Genomic DNA, 24054 nt, shown 5'->3' with positions numbered 1-24054 from the left:
ATTATTATTATCTATAATTACTAATCTGTTTACTTATATAGTAGAAATATGTCGTGCTTTCTTTCCCCTCCCAATACATTTTTAGTGCTCATAGAATAAATAAATTTCATTTTCAAATTTGGAGTCGGCTCCAAATATATGCGGAATCGATTCCTACAATTCATCGCACTTCGCATGGGAATAGGAGGACGAATCGATTCCGATTATATTTGGAGTCGGCTCCATAGATATGCGGAATCGATTCCTACAATTCACAGCCCTTCTAATGGGAATAGGAGGACGAATCGATTCCGAATATATTTGGATTCGTCTCCACACATATATATATATATATGTATATATATATGCGGAATCGATTCCTACAATTCACCGCACTTTAAATAGGAATTAGATAGAGGAGTCGAATCTCACATGTAGATTCGACTCTTAAAGCCAACCTCCAGCTGGAGCGTTTCCAAGACCCCACCCACATCTCGCGCGCGCTGAATAATCCCGCGCTTTCCTCACAGCTCCCCTCAGCATCATCTGTGATAAAGCACTGAGGGCAGGTTGATGGCACACACACATGTGGGTCACCTGGCCCTCACACTCGCTTCTCCTTCTATTTTAACACTCCCTGACGTTAGCAGACTCGATAACAGTATCGTTTTTCGACATTCTTTTAAAGTTTCCTTTTCATTTGTGAACTTATTTCCCGACTTGTTTTTTGAGGTAAGTAGAGCAGAGCACGTGCCATTTCTCCATGGCTTCACTTTCCCGCTCTTTTGTCTCTTGAGGCATTTAATAGTGAATCATTTTTAATACAACATGTCTGATTTAATTCATGATAATTTTTTTCCAGAAGAAAAAAACATCTCAGTAAAGTTCACAATGGGTTCCAGCTCTTCATCCTACGCTCCTAAAACCGTGTACCTGGATGTAGATGGAAAAGTTCAGAGGGTAAGAAAATTTAAGAGGTTTCGGTGAAAAACCTTCCTGGATTACGACCGTCTGTAAACACGTATTCGTCTGAAGGGTTCTGTCCTCTGATTGAAGACGTCTTGTATAGCCATCTGTAGCAGTAAGGGATCGTAGTGATGTATAGTAACTGCAACAAAAAAAACAATGAATTGCTGTTTATGTGACAGCTTGGGTTAAAAAAATTGTACCTGATATCGAAATATATTACAACGTTTGTTTTGAAAACCCTCATTCGACCCTTATTTTTGTTCGTTTGGTGTTTTTGTTATTTAGAGAGTAAAGAAAGTCGTCGCCTTGAATCAGAATTTAAATCAACTTTCGATCAATTAAAAATCAATTAAGAAAACAGCCAAACATGTTATGTTCCAAAAAACAAAAAAACAGCCAAACATGTTATGTTCCAAAAAAAAAACCAAAACAAAGGGTTAAAATCAGACTAAAGATCAAATTTTATGTTTTTTTTTTTTATAAAGACTTTTTATTGGTCCTCGGTATTGCAAATATCAGTACAACAGATATTAAAAACAACATATTTTTCCATCCCTGTCGTTTTTTTAGGGCACATTAGGGCACTTATGTGGTCTGTCGTAAACAAAAAGACTCACGGGTTCTTACTCACAGGTGTCTGTGGCATTCACGAGTAGCCGAACCATCTGCAGAGAGCAGCTCCATGAGTGTTTGGTCACAAGATCATGTAGAGCTTCAGTGAAAATTTTCTCGGCTGTAGATTGGGTTCATGTAAAACTGACTGATTAGCAGATGTACAGAGAGGGTACAACTAATATTTATGTTGGCTTTGTAGAAACCAACATTCTGTTTTGCTTTATAAGCTGATTATTATTATTATTATTATTATTATTATTATTATTATTATTATTACTATTATTATTATTATTATTATTATTATTATTATGTTGACTTGAAAGAGCCAACATTTTGTTTTGCTATATAAGATTATTATTATTATTATTATTATTATTATTATTATTATTATTGTTGTTGTTGTTGTTGTTGTTGTCGTCGTTATTATTATTGTTGTTGTTGTTATTATTATTGTTATTATTATTATGTTGGCTTGAAAGAGCCAACATTTTGTTTTGCTATATAAGCGTATTATTATTATTATTATTATTATTAGCCAATCAAAGTTTCTCTGCGAACTTTAGAAATCTAGTTTAATCTGCATCTTTTAATTTCCTTTTTGTATATATGATTCTTATTAAAGGAAGGGAGAATGACAAATACAAAATCTGTGTTCATGATAACAACAGAAAGACTTACAGTATGTGATGATCCTGCATTCGCTTTCCTGTTGTCTCCAGGTCATTTTCAGTCGACACTGTAGTCCGTGCGACATCAGAGAGTTGCTTTGTACGTCGTCCAACATCACCAGGTCAATATTTTCTCTTTCTCTGCCTCATGTTCACTCAATCTATCTAATAACTTTCTCATAAAACTCCTGCAATGTCACTTACATTTTTTTCTGTGCAGAAACACTGCAATACTTTTAGTAGATTCAGAGGGAGCGCTGATATCTATTGACCCCACCATGCCTACAAACACGCCTAAGTAATCCTTTTATTAATCTAACGATAACAACATTAATGACTATATATATATGATTTATAAATAATTATACAAGTAACTCTTTTTCTTGTTACAGCAACTTGTATAAAGTAATGCCCCATTCCAGTCAAGGAGGAGGTGAACACTACTAAATGCTACTAAATGTGATAGGGAATATACTATGTTGATGATTTAAACAGTTATATATCAATAATAAATCAATTGAAGGACAAACGAGGGAAAAATGCACAGAAATAGATAAGAAATTATGTATAAACCCTTTTCATTACATCGGTGATTATGGCTAAGTTAATGGGTTAACCATGTCCTTCTCATTTAAAGAAAAAGAAGACATGTTCCAGAACGTTCTCTCTCAGGTGGCAGAGCAGTTCAGTCGGTAACACATTCATGGACAAGCAGCACCAAAAATTACCTTCTGTATTATATTTATTTTGTTTTTATTCAGGGATAATTCGTTAATGGAGGATTTCTCTGCATTAGGGCTTTCAGGATAAATGAGCTGAAGACGGAGATGACAAACAGACTGGCCATGCTGGAGAAGAGGGTGGAACGTGAGCCTAAAAATCTGGGTTTTTTTTTGTTGTTGTTGTTGTTTTTTTTTTGTTTTTGTTTTGTTTTTAATTTTGGCAATTGTTAGTTTGCTTTCAGCGAATTTATTTATTTATTTATTTTGCCTTTTTGCAGTAGAGGGCCTCAAAGTGGTAGAGATTGAGAAGTGTAAGAATGATCTGAAGAAACTAAGGGATGAGGTGACCTCTAGAGGTGGAGCAAGGTATGATTCTACCAACTCCACACCATCAGTGAACAACCATCACCATCAGGAAAAAGAGTTGAGATTCAGGAATATAAGGAAAATAACAGTGTTAATATATATATATATATATATATATATATATATATATATATATATATATATATATATATATATATATATATATAGTACTGTGCAAAAGTTTTAGGCAGGTGTGAAAAAATGCTGTAAAAGAATGCTTCCAGAAATATAAATAACGAGTGTTTATTTCTGTCAATTTACAAAATGCAAAGTGAGCAAACAAAAATAAAATCTAAATCAAATCAATATTTGGTGTTACTACCTTTTGCCTTCAAACCAGCATGAAGCGATGGCACGACCCCCACAGAGCCCTGATCTCAACATCATCGAGTGTGTCTGGGATTACATGAAGAGACAGAAGGATGTGAGAAAGCCGACATTCACAGAAGAGCTGTGGTTAGTTCTCCAAGATGTTTGGAACAACCTACCAGCCGAGTTCCTTCACAAACTGTGTGCAAGTGTACCTAGAAGTACCTGTTTTGAAGGCAAAGGGCGGTCACACTAAATATTGATTTGATTTAGATTTCTTCTCTTTTGTTCATTCACTGCATTTTGTTCATTTATGAAAATAAATGTTTAACACTTCCATTTTTGAAAGCATTCTTTGTTTACAGCATTTTTTTCACACCTGCCAAAAACTTTTGCACAGTACTGTATATATATGTATATATATAATTGTATATATATAATTGTATATATTGTAATAAAATTATTTTCTAATGTAAAAATCTTATATTTTGATGATCCATCAGTGATTATTCTTTTGAACATTTTTACAAATGTTCATTTGCCTCCAACCAGGGTGAACTGTAACTGCAAATACAATTTCACAGACGACGGAAAGAAACTCTCTCCCAGACGTGATGTTCCAAGTTACCCAAAGGTAAAAATAATAACCGGTTGGCATTTTTAAGGTATATGATGTCTTGAAACACAGAAGGTATGAGATGGGATGTAAATGATCTTGATCTCATCCTCTCGTTTACACAGTACACACTTTCCCATGAGACTATAGAGACTCTCAAGAAGCCCACATTTGATGTATGGCACTGGGAGCATAATGAGGTTTGTCAGCATACGAGCAGATGTATATTAAGATATACAGAGATGAATTTGTTTGGCTATTTGTTTGCTTTACTTTCGGTTTTCGTCGATTTCCATGTTCCCATAATACGCACTTCTATTTTAAGCCTTACTTTCTGTTTTGACTTTAGATGCTAAGCTGTCTGGAGTACATGTATCACGATCTTGGCCTAGTAAAGGAGTTTAACATGAACCCCATCACCCTTAAGAGGTGGCTGGTAAGATTCAAAGATTCGTATTGTGACATTTAACACGCACATTCTGACCAATAAACTGAGGTACAGAAAGTGAAGAAATGCTGCTCGATTACAGCTGGCGATCCAGGAGAATTACCGCGACAACCCGTTCCATAACTTCCGCCACTGCTTCTGCGTCAGTCAAATGATGTACGGAATGATCCACTTGTGCAACCTCCAGGTGTGAACATCTCTGTGACTCGTAACAATAAAATTCTTTCCTTGATGATTTGTCTGTGTAACACTATAATATTCTCCTACTGTGATTGCTGCTTTGCTGTTCTCAGGAGAAGCTGACTATGACCGACATGTGCATCCTGATGACGGCAGCGGTGTGCCACGATCTCGACCATCCAGGATACAATAACACGTACATCTCCGATTGTCACTAGCTCACTATAATCTGCACTTTTTATCGTTTAGCGATCGTTTAAATCCAATACATTTAAACACTTTTGAATTCTCCACACTGATTGGTCAGGAAGCATTAATTCGTTTTTTCTTACAGCAGCGCCGTCAGTAGTTCTGGCTGTAATTCGAATCACATGTTTGTATTACTGTACATATTCGTATATGTTATGGTTTCTATAGTAACGGCTTAACGGCCGATTAACATTTTTTATCATGTCAAGATGCACATGGTGTAATCTAAAATGGAGTAACACAAACTCCTTATTCAGTGCCACAGTGGTTATAATCCTCACTTAGTGTTTTTTATCGTTTATCTTTGTTTTATTTCCCCTCTGTGATCAGGTATCAGATTAACGCTCGGACGGAGCTGGCTGTACGCTATAACGATATCTCCCCCTTGGAGAACCACCACTGTGCGGTGGCCTTCCAGATTCTCGCCATGCCGGAGTGCAACATTTTCGCCAACATCGAACTTGAGTCATTCAAACAAATAAGACAGGTGCTGAATTATTCTACACCTGCCTTTGATAGCATTGGATTGATTCTGATATGATACTATAATGGCTGTATGGCATTTGTATAATGTATCCTGCTTGTATCTGTTTCAGGCCATCATTACTCTTATTCTGGCCACTGACATGGCCAGACATGGCGAGATACTAGATTCCTTCCGGCAGAAAGTGGACAACTTTGACTTCACCAACGAGGAACATGTCAAATGTGTGCGTATTCTCCTTAAGTATCATTTTAATCTTTGCTCTTAAAGACCATGACAGCATCCAAAGCCTCCTGTTTATAAAATTTGCATAGTGCTCTTAGCATGCCGCTATTAAAGTCGTTAACAAGCTGTGGTGAAACCGTCTCTTTATCGTGTCTGTGCTTGACACGTCTTCCTTAATGGCGGAGCAGCTGAAGATGGTCTTGATCAAATGTTGCGATATCTCCAACGAGGTTAGACCGACCGAGGTGGCCGAGCCGTGGGTGGACTGCCTGCTTGAGGAGTATTTCATGCAGGTATTTTGTTGAATTCTCTGAGACTTGCATTGAATCTCTAAAATTTGAATTTAACCTTAGGTTGGGTTGTGCTGTTGCCGATCCAGTTTGCCAGTCAAAAAAGAAGAGAAAGTCTCCAATTATTGTACTGAGTGTGTAACAAGATATAAAAGCATGTGGAAATCAGTTTGCATTATTTATTAGCAATGTGGGCTTTTTTGAGAAAGTTTTTTTTTCCATAAAATGAATGTTATTTCAATTTCTATTGTTATTTTGTATTGATTCAGAGTGACAGAGAAAAGTCAGAAGGTCTTCCTGTTGCCCCTTTTATGGACCGGGACAAAGTAACGAAGCCGACGGCGCAAATTGGCTTCATCAAGTTTGTTCTCATCCCAATGTTTGAGACAGTAATGAAGGTATCCAAGTTTGGCTAGAATAATACATGAACATTTTCCAAGGAAGACTTTACCGTTATAGCTTATACTACAATGCTGTCAAATTCTTGAATCTGATCGGTTAAAAGTTGTTGATTCGTTTTCTATAACTGCAGTTCTGACAGTAGGTCCAGCAGCAAGTTCATAAAAAGGCACAGGCTTATATTAACGTCTCCAGTAACAACATACACATGGACTTGTAAAGCAGATAAATAAACAAATGTTTACAAACGTGTGTAATTATTAATGGTGAGGATTTCTGGATGTTTAACATTTTGAAAAGAGCCTCCAGTGATAGTGCTTTATTGCAGTTATATAATGTTTTAATAATAATAGGAAAAAAACTTGTTTAGCTAGTATTTAACAACATAACTATACACATATAAAAAAAAGTATTACATCATTCTTTAATAAATAAAAATGAGTCATATTTGATAGAATGCTCTGGTGTAGTAGAAATTAAAGACAGCGCTACAAGCTGTTCTTAATCAATAATCAATTTCAGAGTGGTACAAATGTAGGTAACTAATGTCAAAAATTATATCGAATGAAATTATATTTTCTAATGTCTTGTTTGTAGCTATTCCCTCAAATCGAGGAGATCATGGTGCAGCCATTGCGAGACTCTCGTGACCACTACGAAGAACTAAAACAGATCGACGATGCCATGTCTCAAGTACAGCACATCACAAACATCCCACACATGCGAACACTTGCATAACGTCACAATACGTACTGAGACTGAAGCTAGGCTAAATTAAACTTAAAAAAAAATTTTTTTATCTCCAGGCCCAGAAGAAGAAAACCGAGAGCATGTCATTAGGAGGAAAGAAGAAATAGACCCGAACTTCTAATTCCTCGTCACTAAAAGAGTATGTCTGAGTGTTCAGTGAAGACATATATGAAATTGGGCATAACCTGAGAAAACAATGTTGCTGTGATGTTTGCTGGGAAAGAGTTTTGTTGGAAATAAATCCTGCTGGAAACTTGCAGGCCCTGTTCATTTACATGCAGTGGAAAGGAAGACCGTTATGTGCGTTCAGGCTTCATCTCCGTTCAATCGTTTTTATTAATAAGGTCTTTCTGAAGTCTAAATGAAGTAAGGGATGTGCTTCAGATAATTCCTGTCAGTGTTACAGTTTAAATTAAAAGTCATGTCGTGTGTGGTTTTGTAATATTTCAACACTAGGCATGAATCTCTATTTTGTTCAAAACACTAAATTTCCGTGTTTGCTATCAACAGGAATATATACTGTACGCTTATATGTGAAAGCTATTTATGGGAGTTGTAAGAATGCACACGTAAAAGAAATTGTCTGTGATTCATGCCATCAAGTCTTTTCAAACCGCCTGTCTCACAGGGCAATAAAACCCTTTTAAACGAACGTGCCATCTGCCCTGTTCCTCATACATGGGCTTACAGGTGGTCACAATTGACTAGTCATTATTTGAAGAAGAATATTATGAAGAACAAATTTTTTTCAAGCATACCCAGTTTTCCAAACTAACAGAAATGACATTTTTGGCTCTGTCCTCATATACTGTAACGATACTTTATACTGTTTTCCAGAAAGTTCATCATAAACAGACGTCTCATGGACAGATGATCTAGGCTGTCTTTGTTCTGGTGTCCTATGTGCCCTTTTGCTGAGATGGAGTGAGCTTCTCCTGCAAGTCTCACCCGTTAAGAGAGGACAGATTTCTCCGCACCACATAGATATACAGTATAGTAAGACACCAGATGTGAGAGAAACCTTAAGAGGGCAGTGAATTCTTAGTGTTTGAAGACTCTGCAGCACATTTTAAACGGACGGTAAGGATGAGAGAATGTAGCAGGAGTGAAAACTCGTTCACCAGCGTTAACACCTGAAAAGGATATCTGTTTTGAAAAATAAATAAAACTGAAATAATAATAATAATAATATTTTATAATGTTAAGTATTAGCCAATTGCCATTTTTATTTATTTATTTATTTGTCTGATATCTATAAACGGAAATAGTTCACCTTTTTTTTTTTTGAAGTATTTGATATATACGTTTAAAAGGAAACATTCGAACGGTTTACATTCCTGTGTAGATTTATAAATGTGGAATAAAGATAAAAACAAGAGCATGTGATTTGCGTAGCCACAGTGCAGTTAGATATCTACAAACACCAAAGATTTCAGATGAACAGTCATTTATTTATATATACTGTATATCATATATTTGTAGGGGCTGAAATGTCACACCCAGGTTTACTTTCTTAACAACAAAGCACAAGGTTGATTACACCCATTTGCCATAAGTTGGTTATTTGATAGACTTTTTAGGCATTTTACCGGAAATCCCGAAGCAGCCACAAAAATTAGACTTTTAGTTCAAAGCAACTTTTCTTTGAGAAATTCTATGAATGTGCCTCATCCTATTTTTAAGTAAATCTTTAAGGAAATTGAATTACTTGAGTTGCCTGATTTTTTAATTTTTTTTAAATGTAATGTTTACCTGTAGAGAATGTTGAATCCTTAAGGTATTATATTACTTTAGTACTTTGCTTTTTTATTGCAATTACATTGTTGTTTTGAGTATTTTTCCATTTTGATCTTGGAATATGGTTTTAAATGTAATTTTCTGGCTGCAATTGACCAATACACTAATTAATAATATAGTAAACCGTGTCAAAGCTCACACCGTATAATTCATTTAAATTTATTTATGCAGTGAATGCATTGCAAGATGTATCTTATTTATATATTTTCCCAGTAGAGCGTAAAAGCTCTTGCTTAATTGTTTTTTTATTTTAAATTTTTTTTCTATTTTACACAAATTCTGGAGCTGAAAGCTCGTCGTCGGAATCGGTTCTCAGGTACAAGGCATTATGTGGCAACACACTTAAAATGTACCTGATATGTTTAAATCAGCAGCATTTTTAATTGAATTGAATTGAGTTATTTTACCGTAGCACGTGCTATTACTGTAAATGTGTGTTGATTAAACGTGTTGGAAGATAGCTGTGAGCTGCTGAAATGTTGGTCAAATTAAGCAATAAAAACCCTACAAAGTCCATCTTTTGTTTTCATGTCGAGTATCTAGTAGTGAATCACATCTCAACCATTAAACATATTTTACACAAATTTTATATAAACCTTAACCTTATAAATTGTCTAATTACTCTTTTGTTGTTTATACTTAGGAAGGTTAAGAAATGAATAAACCCTAAAAATAGCTGGAACAATTAATATGATTATTAATAATAATAATGTTTAATTTTTTTCCAGTTAGCTGTACATATTCCCTGATGACCTCCAAAAGCGTTCTGAACAAATCACAATGCGTCCGAGACAAATTCAGAACATTTAATGCTTGTAGGTTTGATCAGATCCATCCACTGAGGCAGATGTGAATACCAGGTGACGATGTGAATCCCAGACCAGACTGTGATTAACTTCTTCTCAAAGATATGGTCTTAAGTAAAATCGAAATCAGGTCAATAATCCCATGTGCTTTTTAAAAGAACTACGGTTAGACCATACAACATTCAAAGACATAAAATGAAGTGTATTTGGTGAAAATAGAGTGGATTTAGATTAGACTTGAATGTTTAATTTAAAAAAAAAAACATTTGAACATTGGTGTAAAAAGTAAATGTTTTCCTTCACTTTAACTTTTAGGTTCCATAACTGTGTAATGTGTTTATTACATTTGCTGCTATAATGACTGTATTCACTGTAACATATACAAACAGCAAAAACTGTTTGCCAGAGAGGAGTGCCAGGGTCTGTGTCCAAAACAAAGTGACAGCAGTGTGTCAGAAACGTATGTTTAAACTTTAAACCTGTTTTTATGTGGGCTCTTATCTCCCAGATGGGTTTGACACCTTCACTATTGTCTAGAGAGCTATAAAAGGAAGTCAGGAAGTCATTCAAAAAAAAACCCAATGATGTTTAAACAAAGACTGAAGATAAGGCCTGTTTTTGAATGCTCTCTCTCTCTCTCTCTCTCTCTCTCTCTCACTCTCTCTCTCTCTCTCTGTCATTGTGTATCTCCATGTGTCTCTTTGCCTCTCTCTCTCTCTCTCATTGTGTATCTCCATGTCTCCATGTGTCTCTTTGCCTCTCTCTCTCTCCCTGTCATTGTGTATCTTCATGTCTCCATGTGTCTCTTTGTCTCTCTCTCTCTCGGTCATTGTGTATCTCCATGTCTCCATGTGTCTCTTTGTCTCTCTCTCTCTCGGTCATTGTGTATCTTCATGTCTCCATGTGTCTCTTTGTCTCTCTCTCGGTCATTGTGTGTCTCCATGTGTCTCTTTGTCTCTCTCTCTCGGTCATTGTGTATCTCCATGTCTCCATGTGTCTCTTTGCCTCTCTCTCTCTCTCTATTTCTGTGTGTGTGTCATTATGTACCTCCATGTCTCTCCATGTGTCTCTTTGCCCCCCTCTGTGTGTGTTCGTGTGTGTGCGTGTGTGTGAGAGAGCGTCAGTACTTCACATTTCTATTCATGCCCAGTAGAGAGAGACATTTTCCACTGAGCATCTCTAAAAACATGTTTTGGATGGTTTTTTTTTTTTACTGGATTAAAAATATATGACTAGTATGTATGTCTCTAGTCACTGTATATATATATTATTTTTTACACATTAAATTCTGGTTAGGAAGACTGAAAATCGTTCTTGTATTTATAACCTAATCTATTGATGGAGAAACAACATTACTGGTCAATTGTAAAGGATTTTTTTAACAGGATTATCATCTCAATAACCCACATCATCCACATCATTCACCTGAGTTAATAGTCAGCCATGGTGTTTAAACACGACCCTAATCATTGTCTCTCTTCTGTTTTACCCGAATCATCTTCTAACTTCTGTTTTCTGTTTGTGCGAAAACAATCCATTCTGTCACTTCTGTTTGCTTGTTATTAAACTTTCCTTTTTTATTTTTTTAAATATTTACTTTTCCCACTAGTTTTTAATACTGTGTCCAGTGTCATTTATGTTAAACCAAAAGCCTGTTGTTTCCATGCAGGAAGTAGTTCTTCTAGTGTGAAACGAACTGAACCAACTTCCTGATTGTGAGCACTCATCAAATGCTGTAGATCTCTCTAAAAGCTTGCTGTATTGTGGTTAAATCGTATTGTATAAATGTATTACACACTATAAAAGTGACTGAGAACCGAATCTGTCACTCCATCACACTCCTGTTACAGAGGCTGCTGATGTAAGCAAATGCATCTCAGCCAAATTCTTTTCCTCTCGATTTGCAAAATAACACAAATCTACCATTTGCATCCACATAATTTTTCTAAAATGAATGATAACCACCAAAGCATTTGCACAGTATGAACCAGAGCTGCATTACTCCTTGATCCTGTTGTTATGTAAAGTACAACCTTCTTAATCCTTTTGTATACAAATCCTATGTGTGCAAAACTTTGCAAATCTTCACGACACAACAAAGGAGACGAAGACGTTTAATTTATAGCAACGTCGAGTTATGATATCGAAAGTGACTAACTTTCTGAATGTTCCCTGTGTGAACAAAGCAAGGTTTAAAGTTAATTACAAAAAAAAACCTTCATTTAATTTGAGGCACCATTGCTTTTCTGTTCCCTTAAGCAACTGCAAGTTTGACAGAAAAAAACAGACAGCACACACAAGCAGGTTCTTAAAATACCTCAAGTAGGTAATAATCATCACTTTATTACATTATTTTATTACAACCTTTTTCAGATATCTTTAAAGGACATATCAAGAATAGCATCACAACTGCGTTTAACCGCTGTTAATTAATTAGAATTGCCTATTTATATCCAAATATATTTTGCTAACATATTTCTTTTGCTGATCTCCTCCCAAACACAGTACCTTGTTTAAATGATTATCGTCTACCATAAAAAGCAGCTCAAGACCCCTTGGTTGGTCTGAAACACTACACGAGGTCATTGCAGAGGAAAAAGGATCCCGAAGAACTTCACAGGCTGCCGAAACGTATGTGCTCGAGTCATCACCATGTCTCTGAAAGGATCGTATCGTGTGTGACACGGACAACAAAGACGGTGCTTATGGTAAAGCTTGGCTGTAATGGTGAGTGCTTTACTGTTAACGATTCAATACTAAACATTTGTCTTTTTTTATTATTATTATTTTTATACTAATTTGGTCACTCAATTTTGAAATTTTATTGTTTTTGTACTGATTTTTATTTTTTTTTTTTTGTAATTCAGCAGGAGAACTTTAAACCGATCCAGACTGCAGACTCAACACTTCATTCACTGCACAACAGTTTGTTCCCCTGTTGACCCTAAACACTGTAAATTATTTGTACAAAGACTTGCAGAGAGGCCCGGAGTCTCTCACAGTCAAAGCTATGAGTAATGTACCTTTAATTAAAAAAAATAAAATAAATTAAAAAAATAATAATAATAAATGCAAATATTAATTATTGTAATAGTTAAAAATAATACATTGAATTAATTTAACAATTAAGTAATAATTTAACACTTTTATCAGATATTAAGTGATAATCTACCGTATGTTATTATCTTACTTTCTGATTTAAAGAAAGTATATATTGTATATGAAATAATAAAGATATACTCCTACTTAGCGGTTGCCACATTTCCCTCACGGCTCCAGGGCTGGGGGTTTCATTCCTGTCTCTGTCCTTGTCCTCTATACGTGCTTCTTTTCCTCTGGGTTCTCTGGTTTCATCCCCTACAAAGAACATGCACTGTAAGATGAGTTATTTATGTAACTTGAATTAATTTAAATTAATTTTGTTTGTTAATCTTTTTGAAATATTGATCTTTATACATCATTTTTGTATTAAATAAATAAACAAAAAATGAAAACATTACATAAATAATGGAGAGGTGATGGATTTCTGGGAATGTCTCCAAGAACAGACTTTTATAGAGTCTATAATGTGTCTGTGTCTCTGTGTGTGTGTGTGTGTGTGTCTTTGTCTTTGTCTCTGTGTGTGTCTCTGTGCGAGTGTGTCTGTGTGTGTCTGTGTCTCTGTGTGAGTGTGTCTGTGTTTGTCGGTGTCTCTGTGTGTTGTGTGTGTTATGTGTGTCTGTGTCTTTGTGTCTGTCTCTGTCTCTGTGTGTGTGTCTTTAAGGGCGGCGCGCTCCCGCCTGCGCGTGGTTGTTGAAGTTCAGAGGAAGTGACGACGGAGAAAGTGTGAGAACTGAACGGGGGGTAGTTTTTTGGGGGGTGAGTTACAACTCTACGACCAACAGAGTGGGGGGAGAGAAAAACTACCCTACAATCTAGTGGATCGATCATTAAAACACTAAAGTGTCCGAGAGAAGAAACTTTTCCTGGGATTTGGGAGGTTTTATAGGATGAGAGAGTTTGCGCGACGGCACGTGCGTGTAAATCAGTGTTTACGTCTGACTGAGAAACTGGGCTTCAGTTATTCAGGCGACATCATGAACTATTGTTGTGTTCAACGACCCGACTTTCCTCTGTGTTTCTACTTGTACTAATGTACCCGAGTCGTGTTTTAGCAGCTTCACTCAGGATCAGTTTGCTTCTTCTCCTTCTCTTGTTGACGGTGAGCGTGTGTTCAGAGCTGAAAGTGCTGGTGCGGTTAAACGATGGTCAGATCACCGCAGAGACTTTAGAGTCGGACAGCGAGCGGGACATCATCAGTGTAGAGTTCAGGCACACAGACGGCACTCTCATCACCTTCCTGGCAGATTTCAAGCGGGTGAGTGGAAACTCTGTGAAAAACAATCAAGAGCACTATTAAGAGCTAACACACATGAATGAGATTAGACAGTCCAATCAGAGCAAACACACGTGGAGAGATTAGACAGTCAATCAGAGCAAACACATGAATAAGTTTAGACCGTCCGATCAGAGAAACACACATGAATGAGATTAGACAGTCCAATCAGAGCAAACACACGTGGAGAGATTAGACAGTCAATCAGAGCAAACACATGAATAAGTTTAGACCGTCCGATCAGAGAAACACACATGAATGAGATTAGACAGTCCAATCAGAGCAAACACACATGAATGAGATTAGACAGTCAATCAGAGCAAACACACATGGAGCGGTTATAGAGTCCAATCAGAGCAAACACACATGGAGAGATTAGACAGTCCATCAGAGAAACACACATGAATGAGATTAGACAGTCCATCAGAGCAAACACACATGCAGAGATTAGACAGTCCATCAGAGCAAACACACATGCAGAGATTAGACAGTCCATCAGAGCAAACACACATGCAGAGATTAGACAGTCCATCAGAGCAAACACACATGCAGAGATTAGACAAACACACATGCAGAGATTAGACAGTCCAATCAGAGCAAACACACATGCAGAGATTAGATAAACACACATGCAGAGATTAGACAAACACACATGCAGAGATTAGACAGTCCAATCAGAGCAAACACACATGCAGAGATTAGACAAACACACATGCAGAGATTAGACAAACACACATGCAGAGATTAGACAGTCCAATCAGAGCAAACACACATGCAGAGATTATACAAACACACATGCAGAGATTATACAAACACACATGCAGAGATTAGACAAACACACATGCAGAGATTAGACAGTCCTATCATTCCAAGTGATGATACTGCAGTGACACAGGGTACCAGGTTTTGGAAACTGCAGGTTTTTATAAACCCAGAATTGATATTTTGCATAAAATGTGTGTGAATGGTGCAAATGTGTGTAAATGCAGTGGAGAGAGAAATACTCTGAAGACGATGACGACTAATAATAATAATAATAAAACACTGTTATTGTGTATTATATAAAACTTTTCATGAAAAATAAAACTCCATTAAAATGCATCTGAGAATAACAAGAATGGTGTAGAAATACTGAAAATAACAATAAATTAACCATAAAATTATCTTCTTCTTCTTTCGGCTTTTCCCTTCAGGGGTGGCCACAGCGAATCATCTCTCTCCACCCATCCCTATCTTCTGCACCCTCAACACTTGCACCCACTAGCTTCAGATCCTCATTAATTACATCCATATACCTCCTCTTTGGCCTTCCTCTTTGCCTCCTGCCTGGCAGCTCCATGTCCAACAAAGTATATAATGAAATAATACTAATACTGTATATTGGGTACAGCAGAGAAGCCCTAACCGTGGATCTGAGGAATAAATAAATCTTGAAAGTTTGTCATCTTAATTCATTCACAACCTCTACACTGTCCTAAAAGGTCTGCATATTTTTGTTCTACAAAGGGGCAAATAATGTGAATGTGGATATAGAGCTTTATCAATCTAGTTATGCATCTCAGTAATGTTCCTGTGCTTTCTCTCTCTAGATGGATAGATAGATAGATAGAATGATTGATACATAGAAAGATAAAATTCACGACACTCAAAACCATAGGATGTTAGTAGTGTATTTTTGCCAGTAAAATTCAGGCCCTCAGGACGCATGATCACGCACATTCACACTTACTCAGAAAATCCTGTTTCTCAAGATATGATACGTTTAACAAATCATTTAGTCTTTTTTTCATGTGCATCCATGCTCCATTTAAGTAACAATCTCGGAGTGTGCTGTCGATTCTCTCCTGAATAACACATCCTGATCTGGACCATTCGTTGACTCGTCCTGACCTCAACGATCCACCTTATAGAGGGTCTTTGACGCTGTTAACGCATTTCGGTACTTTTTTTTCAGCTTTTTTTATATCAGCTGGAGCTCATATCATGTGTCTCCAAGTAGTCCTGAAACAGAGTGTCTTTTATTTTCTTCTGACCCATGTGACTGGTACTTCCATACCTCCATTCAACTGCAGAAAAACTGCATTTTAAGAAGTAGCTATGGCTATAGAAAAACATAGCCAAGTCATTTCAGAACAAGAAATGGTGTTATACCTGTAGTCTTAAGAGAACACAAAACATACACAAGGTTCCAGCTAAACTGCTTTTATTTACTGAAGTGTCAGTCAAGCTTAGTCAAATAAGTTGGGTCAATTAGTAAAAACCCTCGTCTACCGCATGCATTACTCGTCTTTATGTTACATTAGGGTTTTTGCCCACACCAATTCAAATCTGCCTTTTTTTTTCCTAGCTCAGGTGTCAACCTGACCCCTTGACTCAAACTGGTGTGTCGCATGTAAGGGCAGATGGCTGATTTAGTTGTGGCATTTTCTACCCTTTGCGGTTGCATTGAGAGAAAAGGTCATGCAATCCATTTGCAATAAGATACAGAGATGAACCTCATCATTAAGTTTTCAATGAAATTATAATTAGTCAACCATACTCCAAGCCATTTATGGAAATTCCCGAACGATTTTTACTATATGCAGAGTTCACTGGCTGCCATAAATGTCCTTGACTTGTCATGTATGACGTAAACAGCACAGGTCTTGTTAAGACTCGGGGTTCATTTCCATGTCTGGCAATCTGAGATGAATTTCTCTTTACACCTGGTATTTTGAATGTGTCCCCACTGACCATTGTGATCCCTTCTGTAAGACGTTCTGGATAAGGGTAAATAAGGTTGTCTGCCGAAGACTTTAAATGTAAATAGAAATGTAAATCACAATTCATCAGGAGCAGGGTTTCCAAATCTGACAAAAGGAACCTGGTCACTATAAAACCCCACATGAAATGCTAGGCGATACCAAGTAAAAGCATTTGGTGTCATTTTCAAATTAAAACCGGTGGGTAGAATCTTTACGCAAGCCGTCGTCTCGTATTTCGTTTAAGACCTGATCGGCTAATCAAATCTCCTTTGCTTTCAAACAAGTGATTGATTTTATGCCCGATGACTTTATCCTATCGTCAGATACCAAATTGTTTTACTACATCTCGTTCTTTCTTGTAAATGCTTCTGCTCCTCTCAGCACTACGAGTGGCGTGTGCGTTAGTGAGTATTAGTCTCCAACCTTCCTCAAGGGGTCAAATTCTTCGCCATGACAGTTTCCATAGTGTAGAGCTTCGACGCTATGACCACCTACCAAATTCCTCCAGAATAGGTTGTGCTTGAACATCACCCCCTTTTTAGTACCTCAACGCCCTTCTTTAAAAGCTAAAAGGTCCAATATTAACTCTTACGGCTCTTAAGTATGTCATGTTCTGTAATTACGCTTGATTCCTGCATTCAAAGCCGGCTGGTTTTTGGACTTAGGAGATTGAATACTAACAAAAAAAAAACAACTAGTGAAGACTAATATAATTTTAAAGTGCAACTCTGTGTTCTTTATAAATGCGTTAACTGCTCTGCACCCCAGATAAAGTGTGGGGTCTATGGGGCAGCTGAAGCCCTGGGGTCAGAGAAGGAGGTTGGGTTTGAGTTTCACGTTTCCTAGTCAGCTGTTCATCTTCGAGCCCTTGATAGTTTTTAGCGGTAAAAGCTCCACAGACATACAACGGAAAATCTGATACTTTGTGCGCCACAAGCTTTAGGATCTTGATGATTGTAATCCGATTGGCGCTCTACACTGACATGCTTATGCGCTTCTCTACACTAGTTTCTGACAGGAAAACCTTCACATATGCAGGGTTTAGTCTGTTTGAATTAAACCCTTGTGTAGTTGCCTTCTCTGTGCGTGTCATTTGCACAGGTGGAAGCATAGCAATCGACCAAAATAACCGGTCTGTGAACACTACTGGTTTGAATATAAGTATCCATTTCTTCTGATTTAGACGTGGTAAACAGAACCGATGGTGCTCTAACTGCCACTCAGACGATTGGGCAAAAATGAATAAAATTTCCGTTGTCGTTAAATCTATTTAACCGATTCATTTGAAACAGCCAGTAGCAAGTAAATAAGATAGCGTTGCATAGTTGCCCACGAACAGTCGGGAAAAACCGTGGTGTTGGCTTTAGAGAAAACTAGAACTTCAGCTTTAGAGACTATGTCCATGTTTGACTTCAAGCCTGAAAGCCTTCTGGTTAATTTCACAGCATATTTACCATAAAGGAAACCTATTTACGTAACTGATATGGTTCACATTTTCACTATTTGTTTCTGCTTTATATTCTGCTCAAGATTGCAGCTTGTCATCTTTCTTTGTTCATTATTTGAATTGTCCGTATGCCAGTTTTAACATTATTAGTTCGACAAGTTTAACCACCGTATTTGCATTCCCTACATTAATATCAGGCTGACATGACAGTTCTGCAATAGAATCTTGGCATGCTAATGATTCCTCCATGAACGAGGTATTAGGTGACGTACGTCAGTCAGAATTATTGCTGGGAATGTTTACAGATAAAAGCTTGCAGTCTCCCTACACCATGTAATGTAACACGGTGCTCTACAGCTATACATTACTATGACTTGATTGACATTTTTTTTGGACCGGTGAGAGGACATTTGAACGTGATCAGTCTATGGTGTTTTGTTGGCTCGTGATGTTTTCACGATTGTGTTTTTTTTTTCTCTCAGCATGTGAAGATCCTGCGGGCACTGGTGCTGGGGGAACCGGAGCGGGGCCAGACACAGTACCAGGGCCTGTGTTTCATAAGCAGGCTAGAACATGGAGAGATCATCCCAAGTGAGGCCATGGTCAGACTGAGACAGGTTAGACATGGATCAAACACACACTAAGAGTCAATCCCATTCATCCAGATTAATAATTGTAATTTCAATCATTTCGGTCGGTCGAAGTAGACCAGACAAACAAAAACAACACTATCCATTAAATAAATGTTACTGAATGAACCTTCCAGAAAAACCCACACATTATACGGAATGCTGAAGAGAAGCGTGGTCTGGAGCGGATGAGCATGAACATGGCGGTAAATCTCACTCTATCCTGGCATCTCAGCTCCCACATCCGCAGCATATGCCGCGACGCCCAAGACTTCATCTACACGCAAGAGCAGGACGTCAAATACTGGCTACAAAAGGGTTAGTGTTGCTATGTACGGAAACACTCCCTTCTTAAACACCTGTACTAACAAGTGTATTGTGTTGAGGTTCCATAGACATGAATAATGCTCTGTTATGCCCTATTGTCTCTGAATGTCAAAATACTTTATCTTCTAGGGATTTCTTAGGACCTAATGATCTGATTTCAAATCCAGTTGCTTCTATAGGACTCCTGACTGCAGTTGGATCTCAAGTGACGTTCCGTTTGGTCAGATAGTGTATGACAGTGCACTATAATGTCATTATGTTTACCCTGTATACGTTGACAGGTGGCGTTCTTGAGAGTCTTTTATATACTTTCTAGCTGTGTGTCAAACAACAGAGTGGAAAGGAAACAACAAGGCATGAAGTGTGAAAGAAAGCAAACATGTTGTCAGTTTAAACAATCGCAAAGTTTGTTGAAGATGTTTTTTTTTGTGTGTGTGTTTTTTTTAATTGCCATTTCAGCTTAACTAGACTTTGGTTGAAGCGGAACTGCTGATCATTTTTACTTCCCTTTGCATTTTCCCCATTATGATTCAGGCTTGAACGGGTAAACTTAATTTTAAAATGTAGCTAACACAAATGTTTTTATTGGGATATTCGGATGAGTCTGGGCATGCCGTTCGAAGAAAACAGTCTGCGACAGCGTGGATAAAAGTACTTCGATTATTGATGGTTATATTTAATACTGTGGAGCGTCTGCTTAACAATTTCTACCATTTTTTATCACGTATGTCATAACAGCTATAAATGGTCATTACTTTCTTTTTATGATTGACTCTCGTAAACAAAAAAGCTGCTTTTCTGCAGAACCTTTTGTTATGAAGGGCTTCCTGTGTTGAAAAAACTTCCAAAAATACGTCTTGTCGTTCAATCTCTGTCCTTTTTCAGAATGTTATTAAATCTCTGTGCAGGTGTGGAAAGCTCCGTATTCAAAGTGTTTCCCCAGAATATCGACAACGCAGTCCTGCAAAGTTGCAGCACTACTACGGACCCGTGGCAGCCGTGTTCATGTAGCTACACCGTGAGGCTGGAGTGGTACCCGTGCATGCTGAAATACTGCCGTGGCCACGGCCCGAGCCCGTACAAGTGTGGGATCAAGAGCTGCAGCAAGGCTTACCGCTTCGACTTCTACACGTCACGCAAGCAACTGTGCATGTGGGATGAAGAGAGCTAACAGTGCCACTCTACACAGTTCACTAATATTCTAACCAGTACTTATGCTAAAAGTGACCCTGGGTAGCACCGAGGTGCCTTCACATAGGTCTTAATAGTAACATAGATCTGAATTATGTTCCTTTATTTGTATTATCTATCGTAGTAGATTTTTAGACACTAGCATTTTTTTTTCTCTTATGTTTGGCTAAAAGGACAGATCCTTTAACTTAATCCATCAAGCCAGGTCATTATTTCTGCTGTCAATGCCGTATATAGCCTGAAGGGAAAATTTGCATGACTGATAGGTTTATAGGCACCTAGGTTCATTTTTCCTCAGGGGAAAAAAAATGTTTACTCGGATTCTTCATGTTGAAAAAGTAAACATCATATATTTCGTGTTAACGTATATTAGAAACTTTTAAGGGCTGTAACAGGAAGAACATGTATAGTATATATTGGCCCACAGTAGTTATTTTTTTATTTTGAGTATATTTTTAGTGTTAAACACTCATTGGCCTCTGTAATAGGAGCATGGACACGGAAACCTGCAACTACCACGTAATGATACGTGTACAGGTCGAAAGCTTCAGTTCCTTTTCATGTCAATCATGAGAGTGGGTGGAAATGAGATCTAAGTGGCATTGACCATGGGGTGTTTGCTGGTACCAGACTGCTGGTTTGATTATTTAATAAACTGCTGATATTACAACTGTGGTGTGCTGAAAAGAATCTCTGAACACACCGTGTCAAACCATGTAGCAGATGAGCTACACCATCAGAAGACCATATCAGGTTCCGCTCTCGTCAACCAAGAACGGGGATCTGAAGCCACAATGAGCACAGATTCACCCAATTTAGAGCATTAACTGATGGTACCTGCATTTAAATAATTGCATGAATGATCAGTAGTGCAGATGTTCCTATTAAAGTGGTCAGTGTGAGAGTATATTATATACATATGACTTCAGTATCTGGAATTTGCTTTAATATTCAACTGTAAGAATATCTCCTGATTATAATTTTGCTTTATCTACATGTAGACCAGAAGTATTTTTATTGTTAAAGGTATGTTTTAGAGAGTTCTCATACTGTCGTTTTGACAACTTCTTGCAATATTTTACACCTACTCCAAATTGTGACTGTTACAAACTCGTGGCCCGGGCCCAATGGTACTTTTTTTTTTTTTTTTATCTCGAGGTTTAGCCGTGAAATATGTTTCGTCTTATGAACAAAACAAGCTACGCTGGCAGCTAAGGCACGTTTTTGTGTTGTCTATTTATTGCTAATATATTCAAGTGATGCCAAATGTGCTGCTCACTACTCACCATAACCCTGACTAATGATCTCATCTCCATTTCAATAACCTCATTACTACAAATGCGTACACTATGGTGGGCAGATGAACCTTTTACACAATGCAATAGTGTTATGTTGGGACTTTTTTATTTACTTTCAAGAAGTTTTACCGAATAGCTTGCACCACGATATGGCACAGTTCCAGGAATTTAATGTTTAACGTTTTTATATATGGAAGGATGTGTTTACACATTTTTATGCACAAAACGAATACGTGTACGTTGGTGGCTTGTTATCTCTAAATGAATATGCTCAGGTTTTTCTTCCTTGCTGGATTTGATGACTTATAATGACACTTACAGTCTTAACGTGTTGTGGAGATGATTTTTACAAAGCATCTTACAGTTTGGCTTTTTGTGTACAACTGTGAGGACGATTTAAACAGCATGTTTAACTAAATTACAGATGCAAGTGTAATTAAAGATAAAGATAAACTTTATATTTCAGTATGTTGACGTGTGTGTTTATTGTTTTTGTTATTTAAAGCATGATCTCGGGTACACGGACATTTAAACCCTGACTGTGAGGTAGATCGCAGGAATAATATTAACATATTAGCGTATCGCTATGTTATTGCTTTTTCACTTAATAACGTGCTTATCATAATATTTTAACTGATTTTAAATGGTTCTGGGCAAGACGAACGCAGTTTGTAATCTGAATCGATTTTAAAAGTTACTTAGGGAAGATTTGTTTTTAGTTATTTGGTTCACTTAACATGGAAAAAACATGTGGAAAAAGCCTACACGGTGTCAGCAGTTTATATTAAATTGATTTATCAGAAACAGTGATCTCTTCACAGTTGCATGTTGCACAAAATTAACTTAATAGCCTACTTTGCACATTTATTCACTATATTTTAAATCAGGACAGATCTCTTTGATCTTAGGGGTTAGTGTTAGTGTTATGTTTTTTTAAGTATAATGCTACCAGCGGTTTGTATTGTTACCGCTAGCTATTAACATGCATCAACATTAGCAGAAATAAAGCTGTTGATGCAAATGACTAGCTGTTACTAGCAAGTCAGAAGACAAACTGCTAATACAAGCAACTTTTTTATTCAGTTTCGCCTTCTCGGTATTTGCTAGCTGTTAGCCTTGAGCTCGTTTGTGTCTTTAAAGTTGATATTATTAATTATTAAAATAGCAAAATTATAAAAAAAAATATTGCTCAGTTAGCTAATGTTATTTCATTAGCATACGGTTTCCCATGGGGGTTCGCCAAGGGGTGCTATTTAACCATAAGTAACAAGTCTTTTTTGTGATAATTTTCCTTTCAATCATTAATTGTCATAAACAAAATTTATAGACTAGGTTAATATGTCTAAAGAATTTGAAGCTTCACTTCAAATTTTATGAGAGGATTTATTTAGACTAAAGGTGTAATTCCACCTCGAGTTCAGTAAAACATTCAAACGTACACCAGGAATCCTGTTTTGTTCCAAAATCTACCTTAAATATAAAAAAAGAGAGTGTATGTGCATGTTAAACTCCACATATTACAGTCTGACAGGATGTTTAAATACTTGCCTACATACATGTGCCTTCATAGGCAGTTTGTTTTCTTCTGTTATGTGTTCATTTTGAACTCTGCCCTCTAGTGTTAGTTGTGTGACACAGAGCACACAGACATCGTGGGAGTAGGCCTCAGGCGTGAGCTCCCTTATCAGGATGTCCTGTTCAAACAAACTATCATAACCAGGACAAAAGTCACAAAGAAGATACAATCGAAGCTGATGTTCACTGCATGACTTCATCTAAGTCAGTGGAGCTTTGCAACTGCTCTTTACTTCTATTCGATGTTGTATAAACTCCGGCGTCTGAGCTCTTTAAATTTCCCCAAATCACTTTTTCTTCTGTGTACGGATACACATTTTTGATTGAACACAAAAAAAAACACACACACACAACAAATACATAATATATACATTTAGATGTCAAAAGATTAAGGACAATCTTCCTGAAAAAAGATATGAGAAAGAAACCTGTCTTTGAGACTTAAGGTAACTTTCTTATTTTCTTAAAACGGATAGAACAAACGTAACCGTTTACAGAATTAAGGTGTAGAAGAAGTAAAGACGATCAGTATTAAGAGTGGATTTTATAAAGAAGAGCCCTGCCAGTACATTACAATAGCAGGCTTGACTTAAAAT

At 37.1% G+C, this 24054-nt stretch overlaps 2 protein-coding genes and 1 long non-coding RNA gene across 8 annotated transcripts; 2 read left to right on the top strand and 1 right to left on the bottom strand.

The window, feature by feature from the left end:
* The first annotated feature begins 454 nt into the window (after positions 1–454).
* Positions 455–9580, top strand: pde9ab (phosphodiesterase 9ab). 3 transcript variants are annotated; one of them, XM_027178711.2, is made up of 20 exons: positions 455–711; positions 842–939; positions 2283–2353; positions 2452–2529; positions 2624–2664; positions 2869–2923; positions 3028–3098; positions 3232–3376; positions 4181–4262; positions 4370–4444; positions 4594–4680; positions 4775–4879; positions 4986–5068; positions 5452–5608; positions 5718–5831; positions 6019–6123; positions 6390–6518; positions 7117–7212; positions 7326–7408; positions 8107–9580. In XM_027178711.2, the coding sequence occupies exons 2-19, from the start codon at positions 871–873 to the stop codon at positions 7374–7376; spliced, it is 1614 nt and encodes a 537-aa protein (XP_027034512.1). In that variant the 5' UTR covers positions 455–711; positions 842–870; the 3' UTR covers positions 7377–7408; positions 8107–9580. The 3 variants fall into 3 exon arrangements, with proteins under 3 accessions (XP_027034512.1, XP_027034514.1, XP_027034516.1); XM_027178713.2 differs by having other exon boundaries at positions 457–711; positions 3232–3319; XM_027178715.2 differs by lacking the exons at positions 455–711; positions 842–939; positions 2283–2353; positions 2452–2529; positions 2624–2664 and having other exon boundaries at positions 2880–2903.
* A 2597-nt stretch (positions 9581–12177) lies between these two features.
* On the bottom strand, positions 12178–14774 carry LOC113663418. 4 transcript variants are annotated; one of them, XR_007139655.1, is made up of 4 exons: positions 14649–14774; positions 14011–14242; positions 13119–13229; positions 12178–12530 (listed from the first exon to the last, which is right to left on the bottom strand). It is a non-coding gene; the product is annotated as an uncharacterized LOC113663418 (long non-coding RNA). The 4 variants fall into 4 exon arrangements; XR_007139656.1 differs by lacking the exon at positions 14649–14774 and adding an exon at positions 14540–14550; XR_007139654.1 differs by lacking the exon at positions 14649–14774 and adding an exon at positions 14284–14528.
* Positions 13644–22351, top strand: oafb (OAF homolog b (Drosophila)). The gene is made up of 4 exons (XM_027178716.2): positions 13644–14229; positions 18921–19055; positions 19205–19385; positions 20303–22351. Exons 1-4 carry the CDS (start codon positions 14005–14007, stop codon positions 20563–20565), a joined length of 804 nt encoding a protein of 267 aa, XP_027034517.1. The 5' UTR covers positions 13644–14004; the 3' UTR covers positions 20566–22351.
* Positions 22352–24054: the final 1703 nt, after the last annotated feature.

The sequence above is a fragment of the Tachysurus fulvidraco genome, chromosome 26, assembly GCF_022655615.1.
Source record: "Tachysurus fulvidraco isolate hzauxx_2018 chromosome 26, HZAU_PFXX_2.0, whole genome shotgun sequence".
Lineage (NCBI taxonomy): Eukaryota > Metazoa > Chordata > Actinopteri > Siluriformes > Bagridae > Tachysurus > Tachysurus fulvidraco.
This window is presented reverse-complemented; position numbering and strand designations above follow the sequence as displayed.

Coding starts and splice junctions, on each gene's coding strand:
- oafb (XM_027178716.2), top strand. CDS start 14,005: ATGTACCCGAGTCGTGTTTTAGCAGCTTCACTCAGGATCAGTTTGCTT. Junction 19,056..19,204: donor CCATGGTCAGACTGAGACAG/GTTAGACATGGA, acceptor TGAACCTTCCAG/AAAAACCCACACATTATACG. Junction 19,386..20,302: donor CAAATACTGGCTACAAAAGG/GTTAGTGTTGCT, acceptor ATCTCTGTGCAG/GTGTGGAAAGCTCCGTATTC.
- pde9ab (XM_027178711.2), top strand. CDS start 871: ATGGGTTCCAGCTCTTCATCCTACGCTCCTAAAACCGTGTACCTGGAT. Junction 3,377..4,180: donor CATCACCATCAGGAAAAAGA/GTTGAGATTCAG, acceptor GCCTCCAACCAG/GGTGAACTGTAACTGCAAAT. Junction 4,681..4,774: donor TCACCCTTAAGAGGTGGCTG/GTAAGATTCAAA, acceptor GCTCGATTACAG/CTGGCGATCCAGGAGAATTA.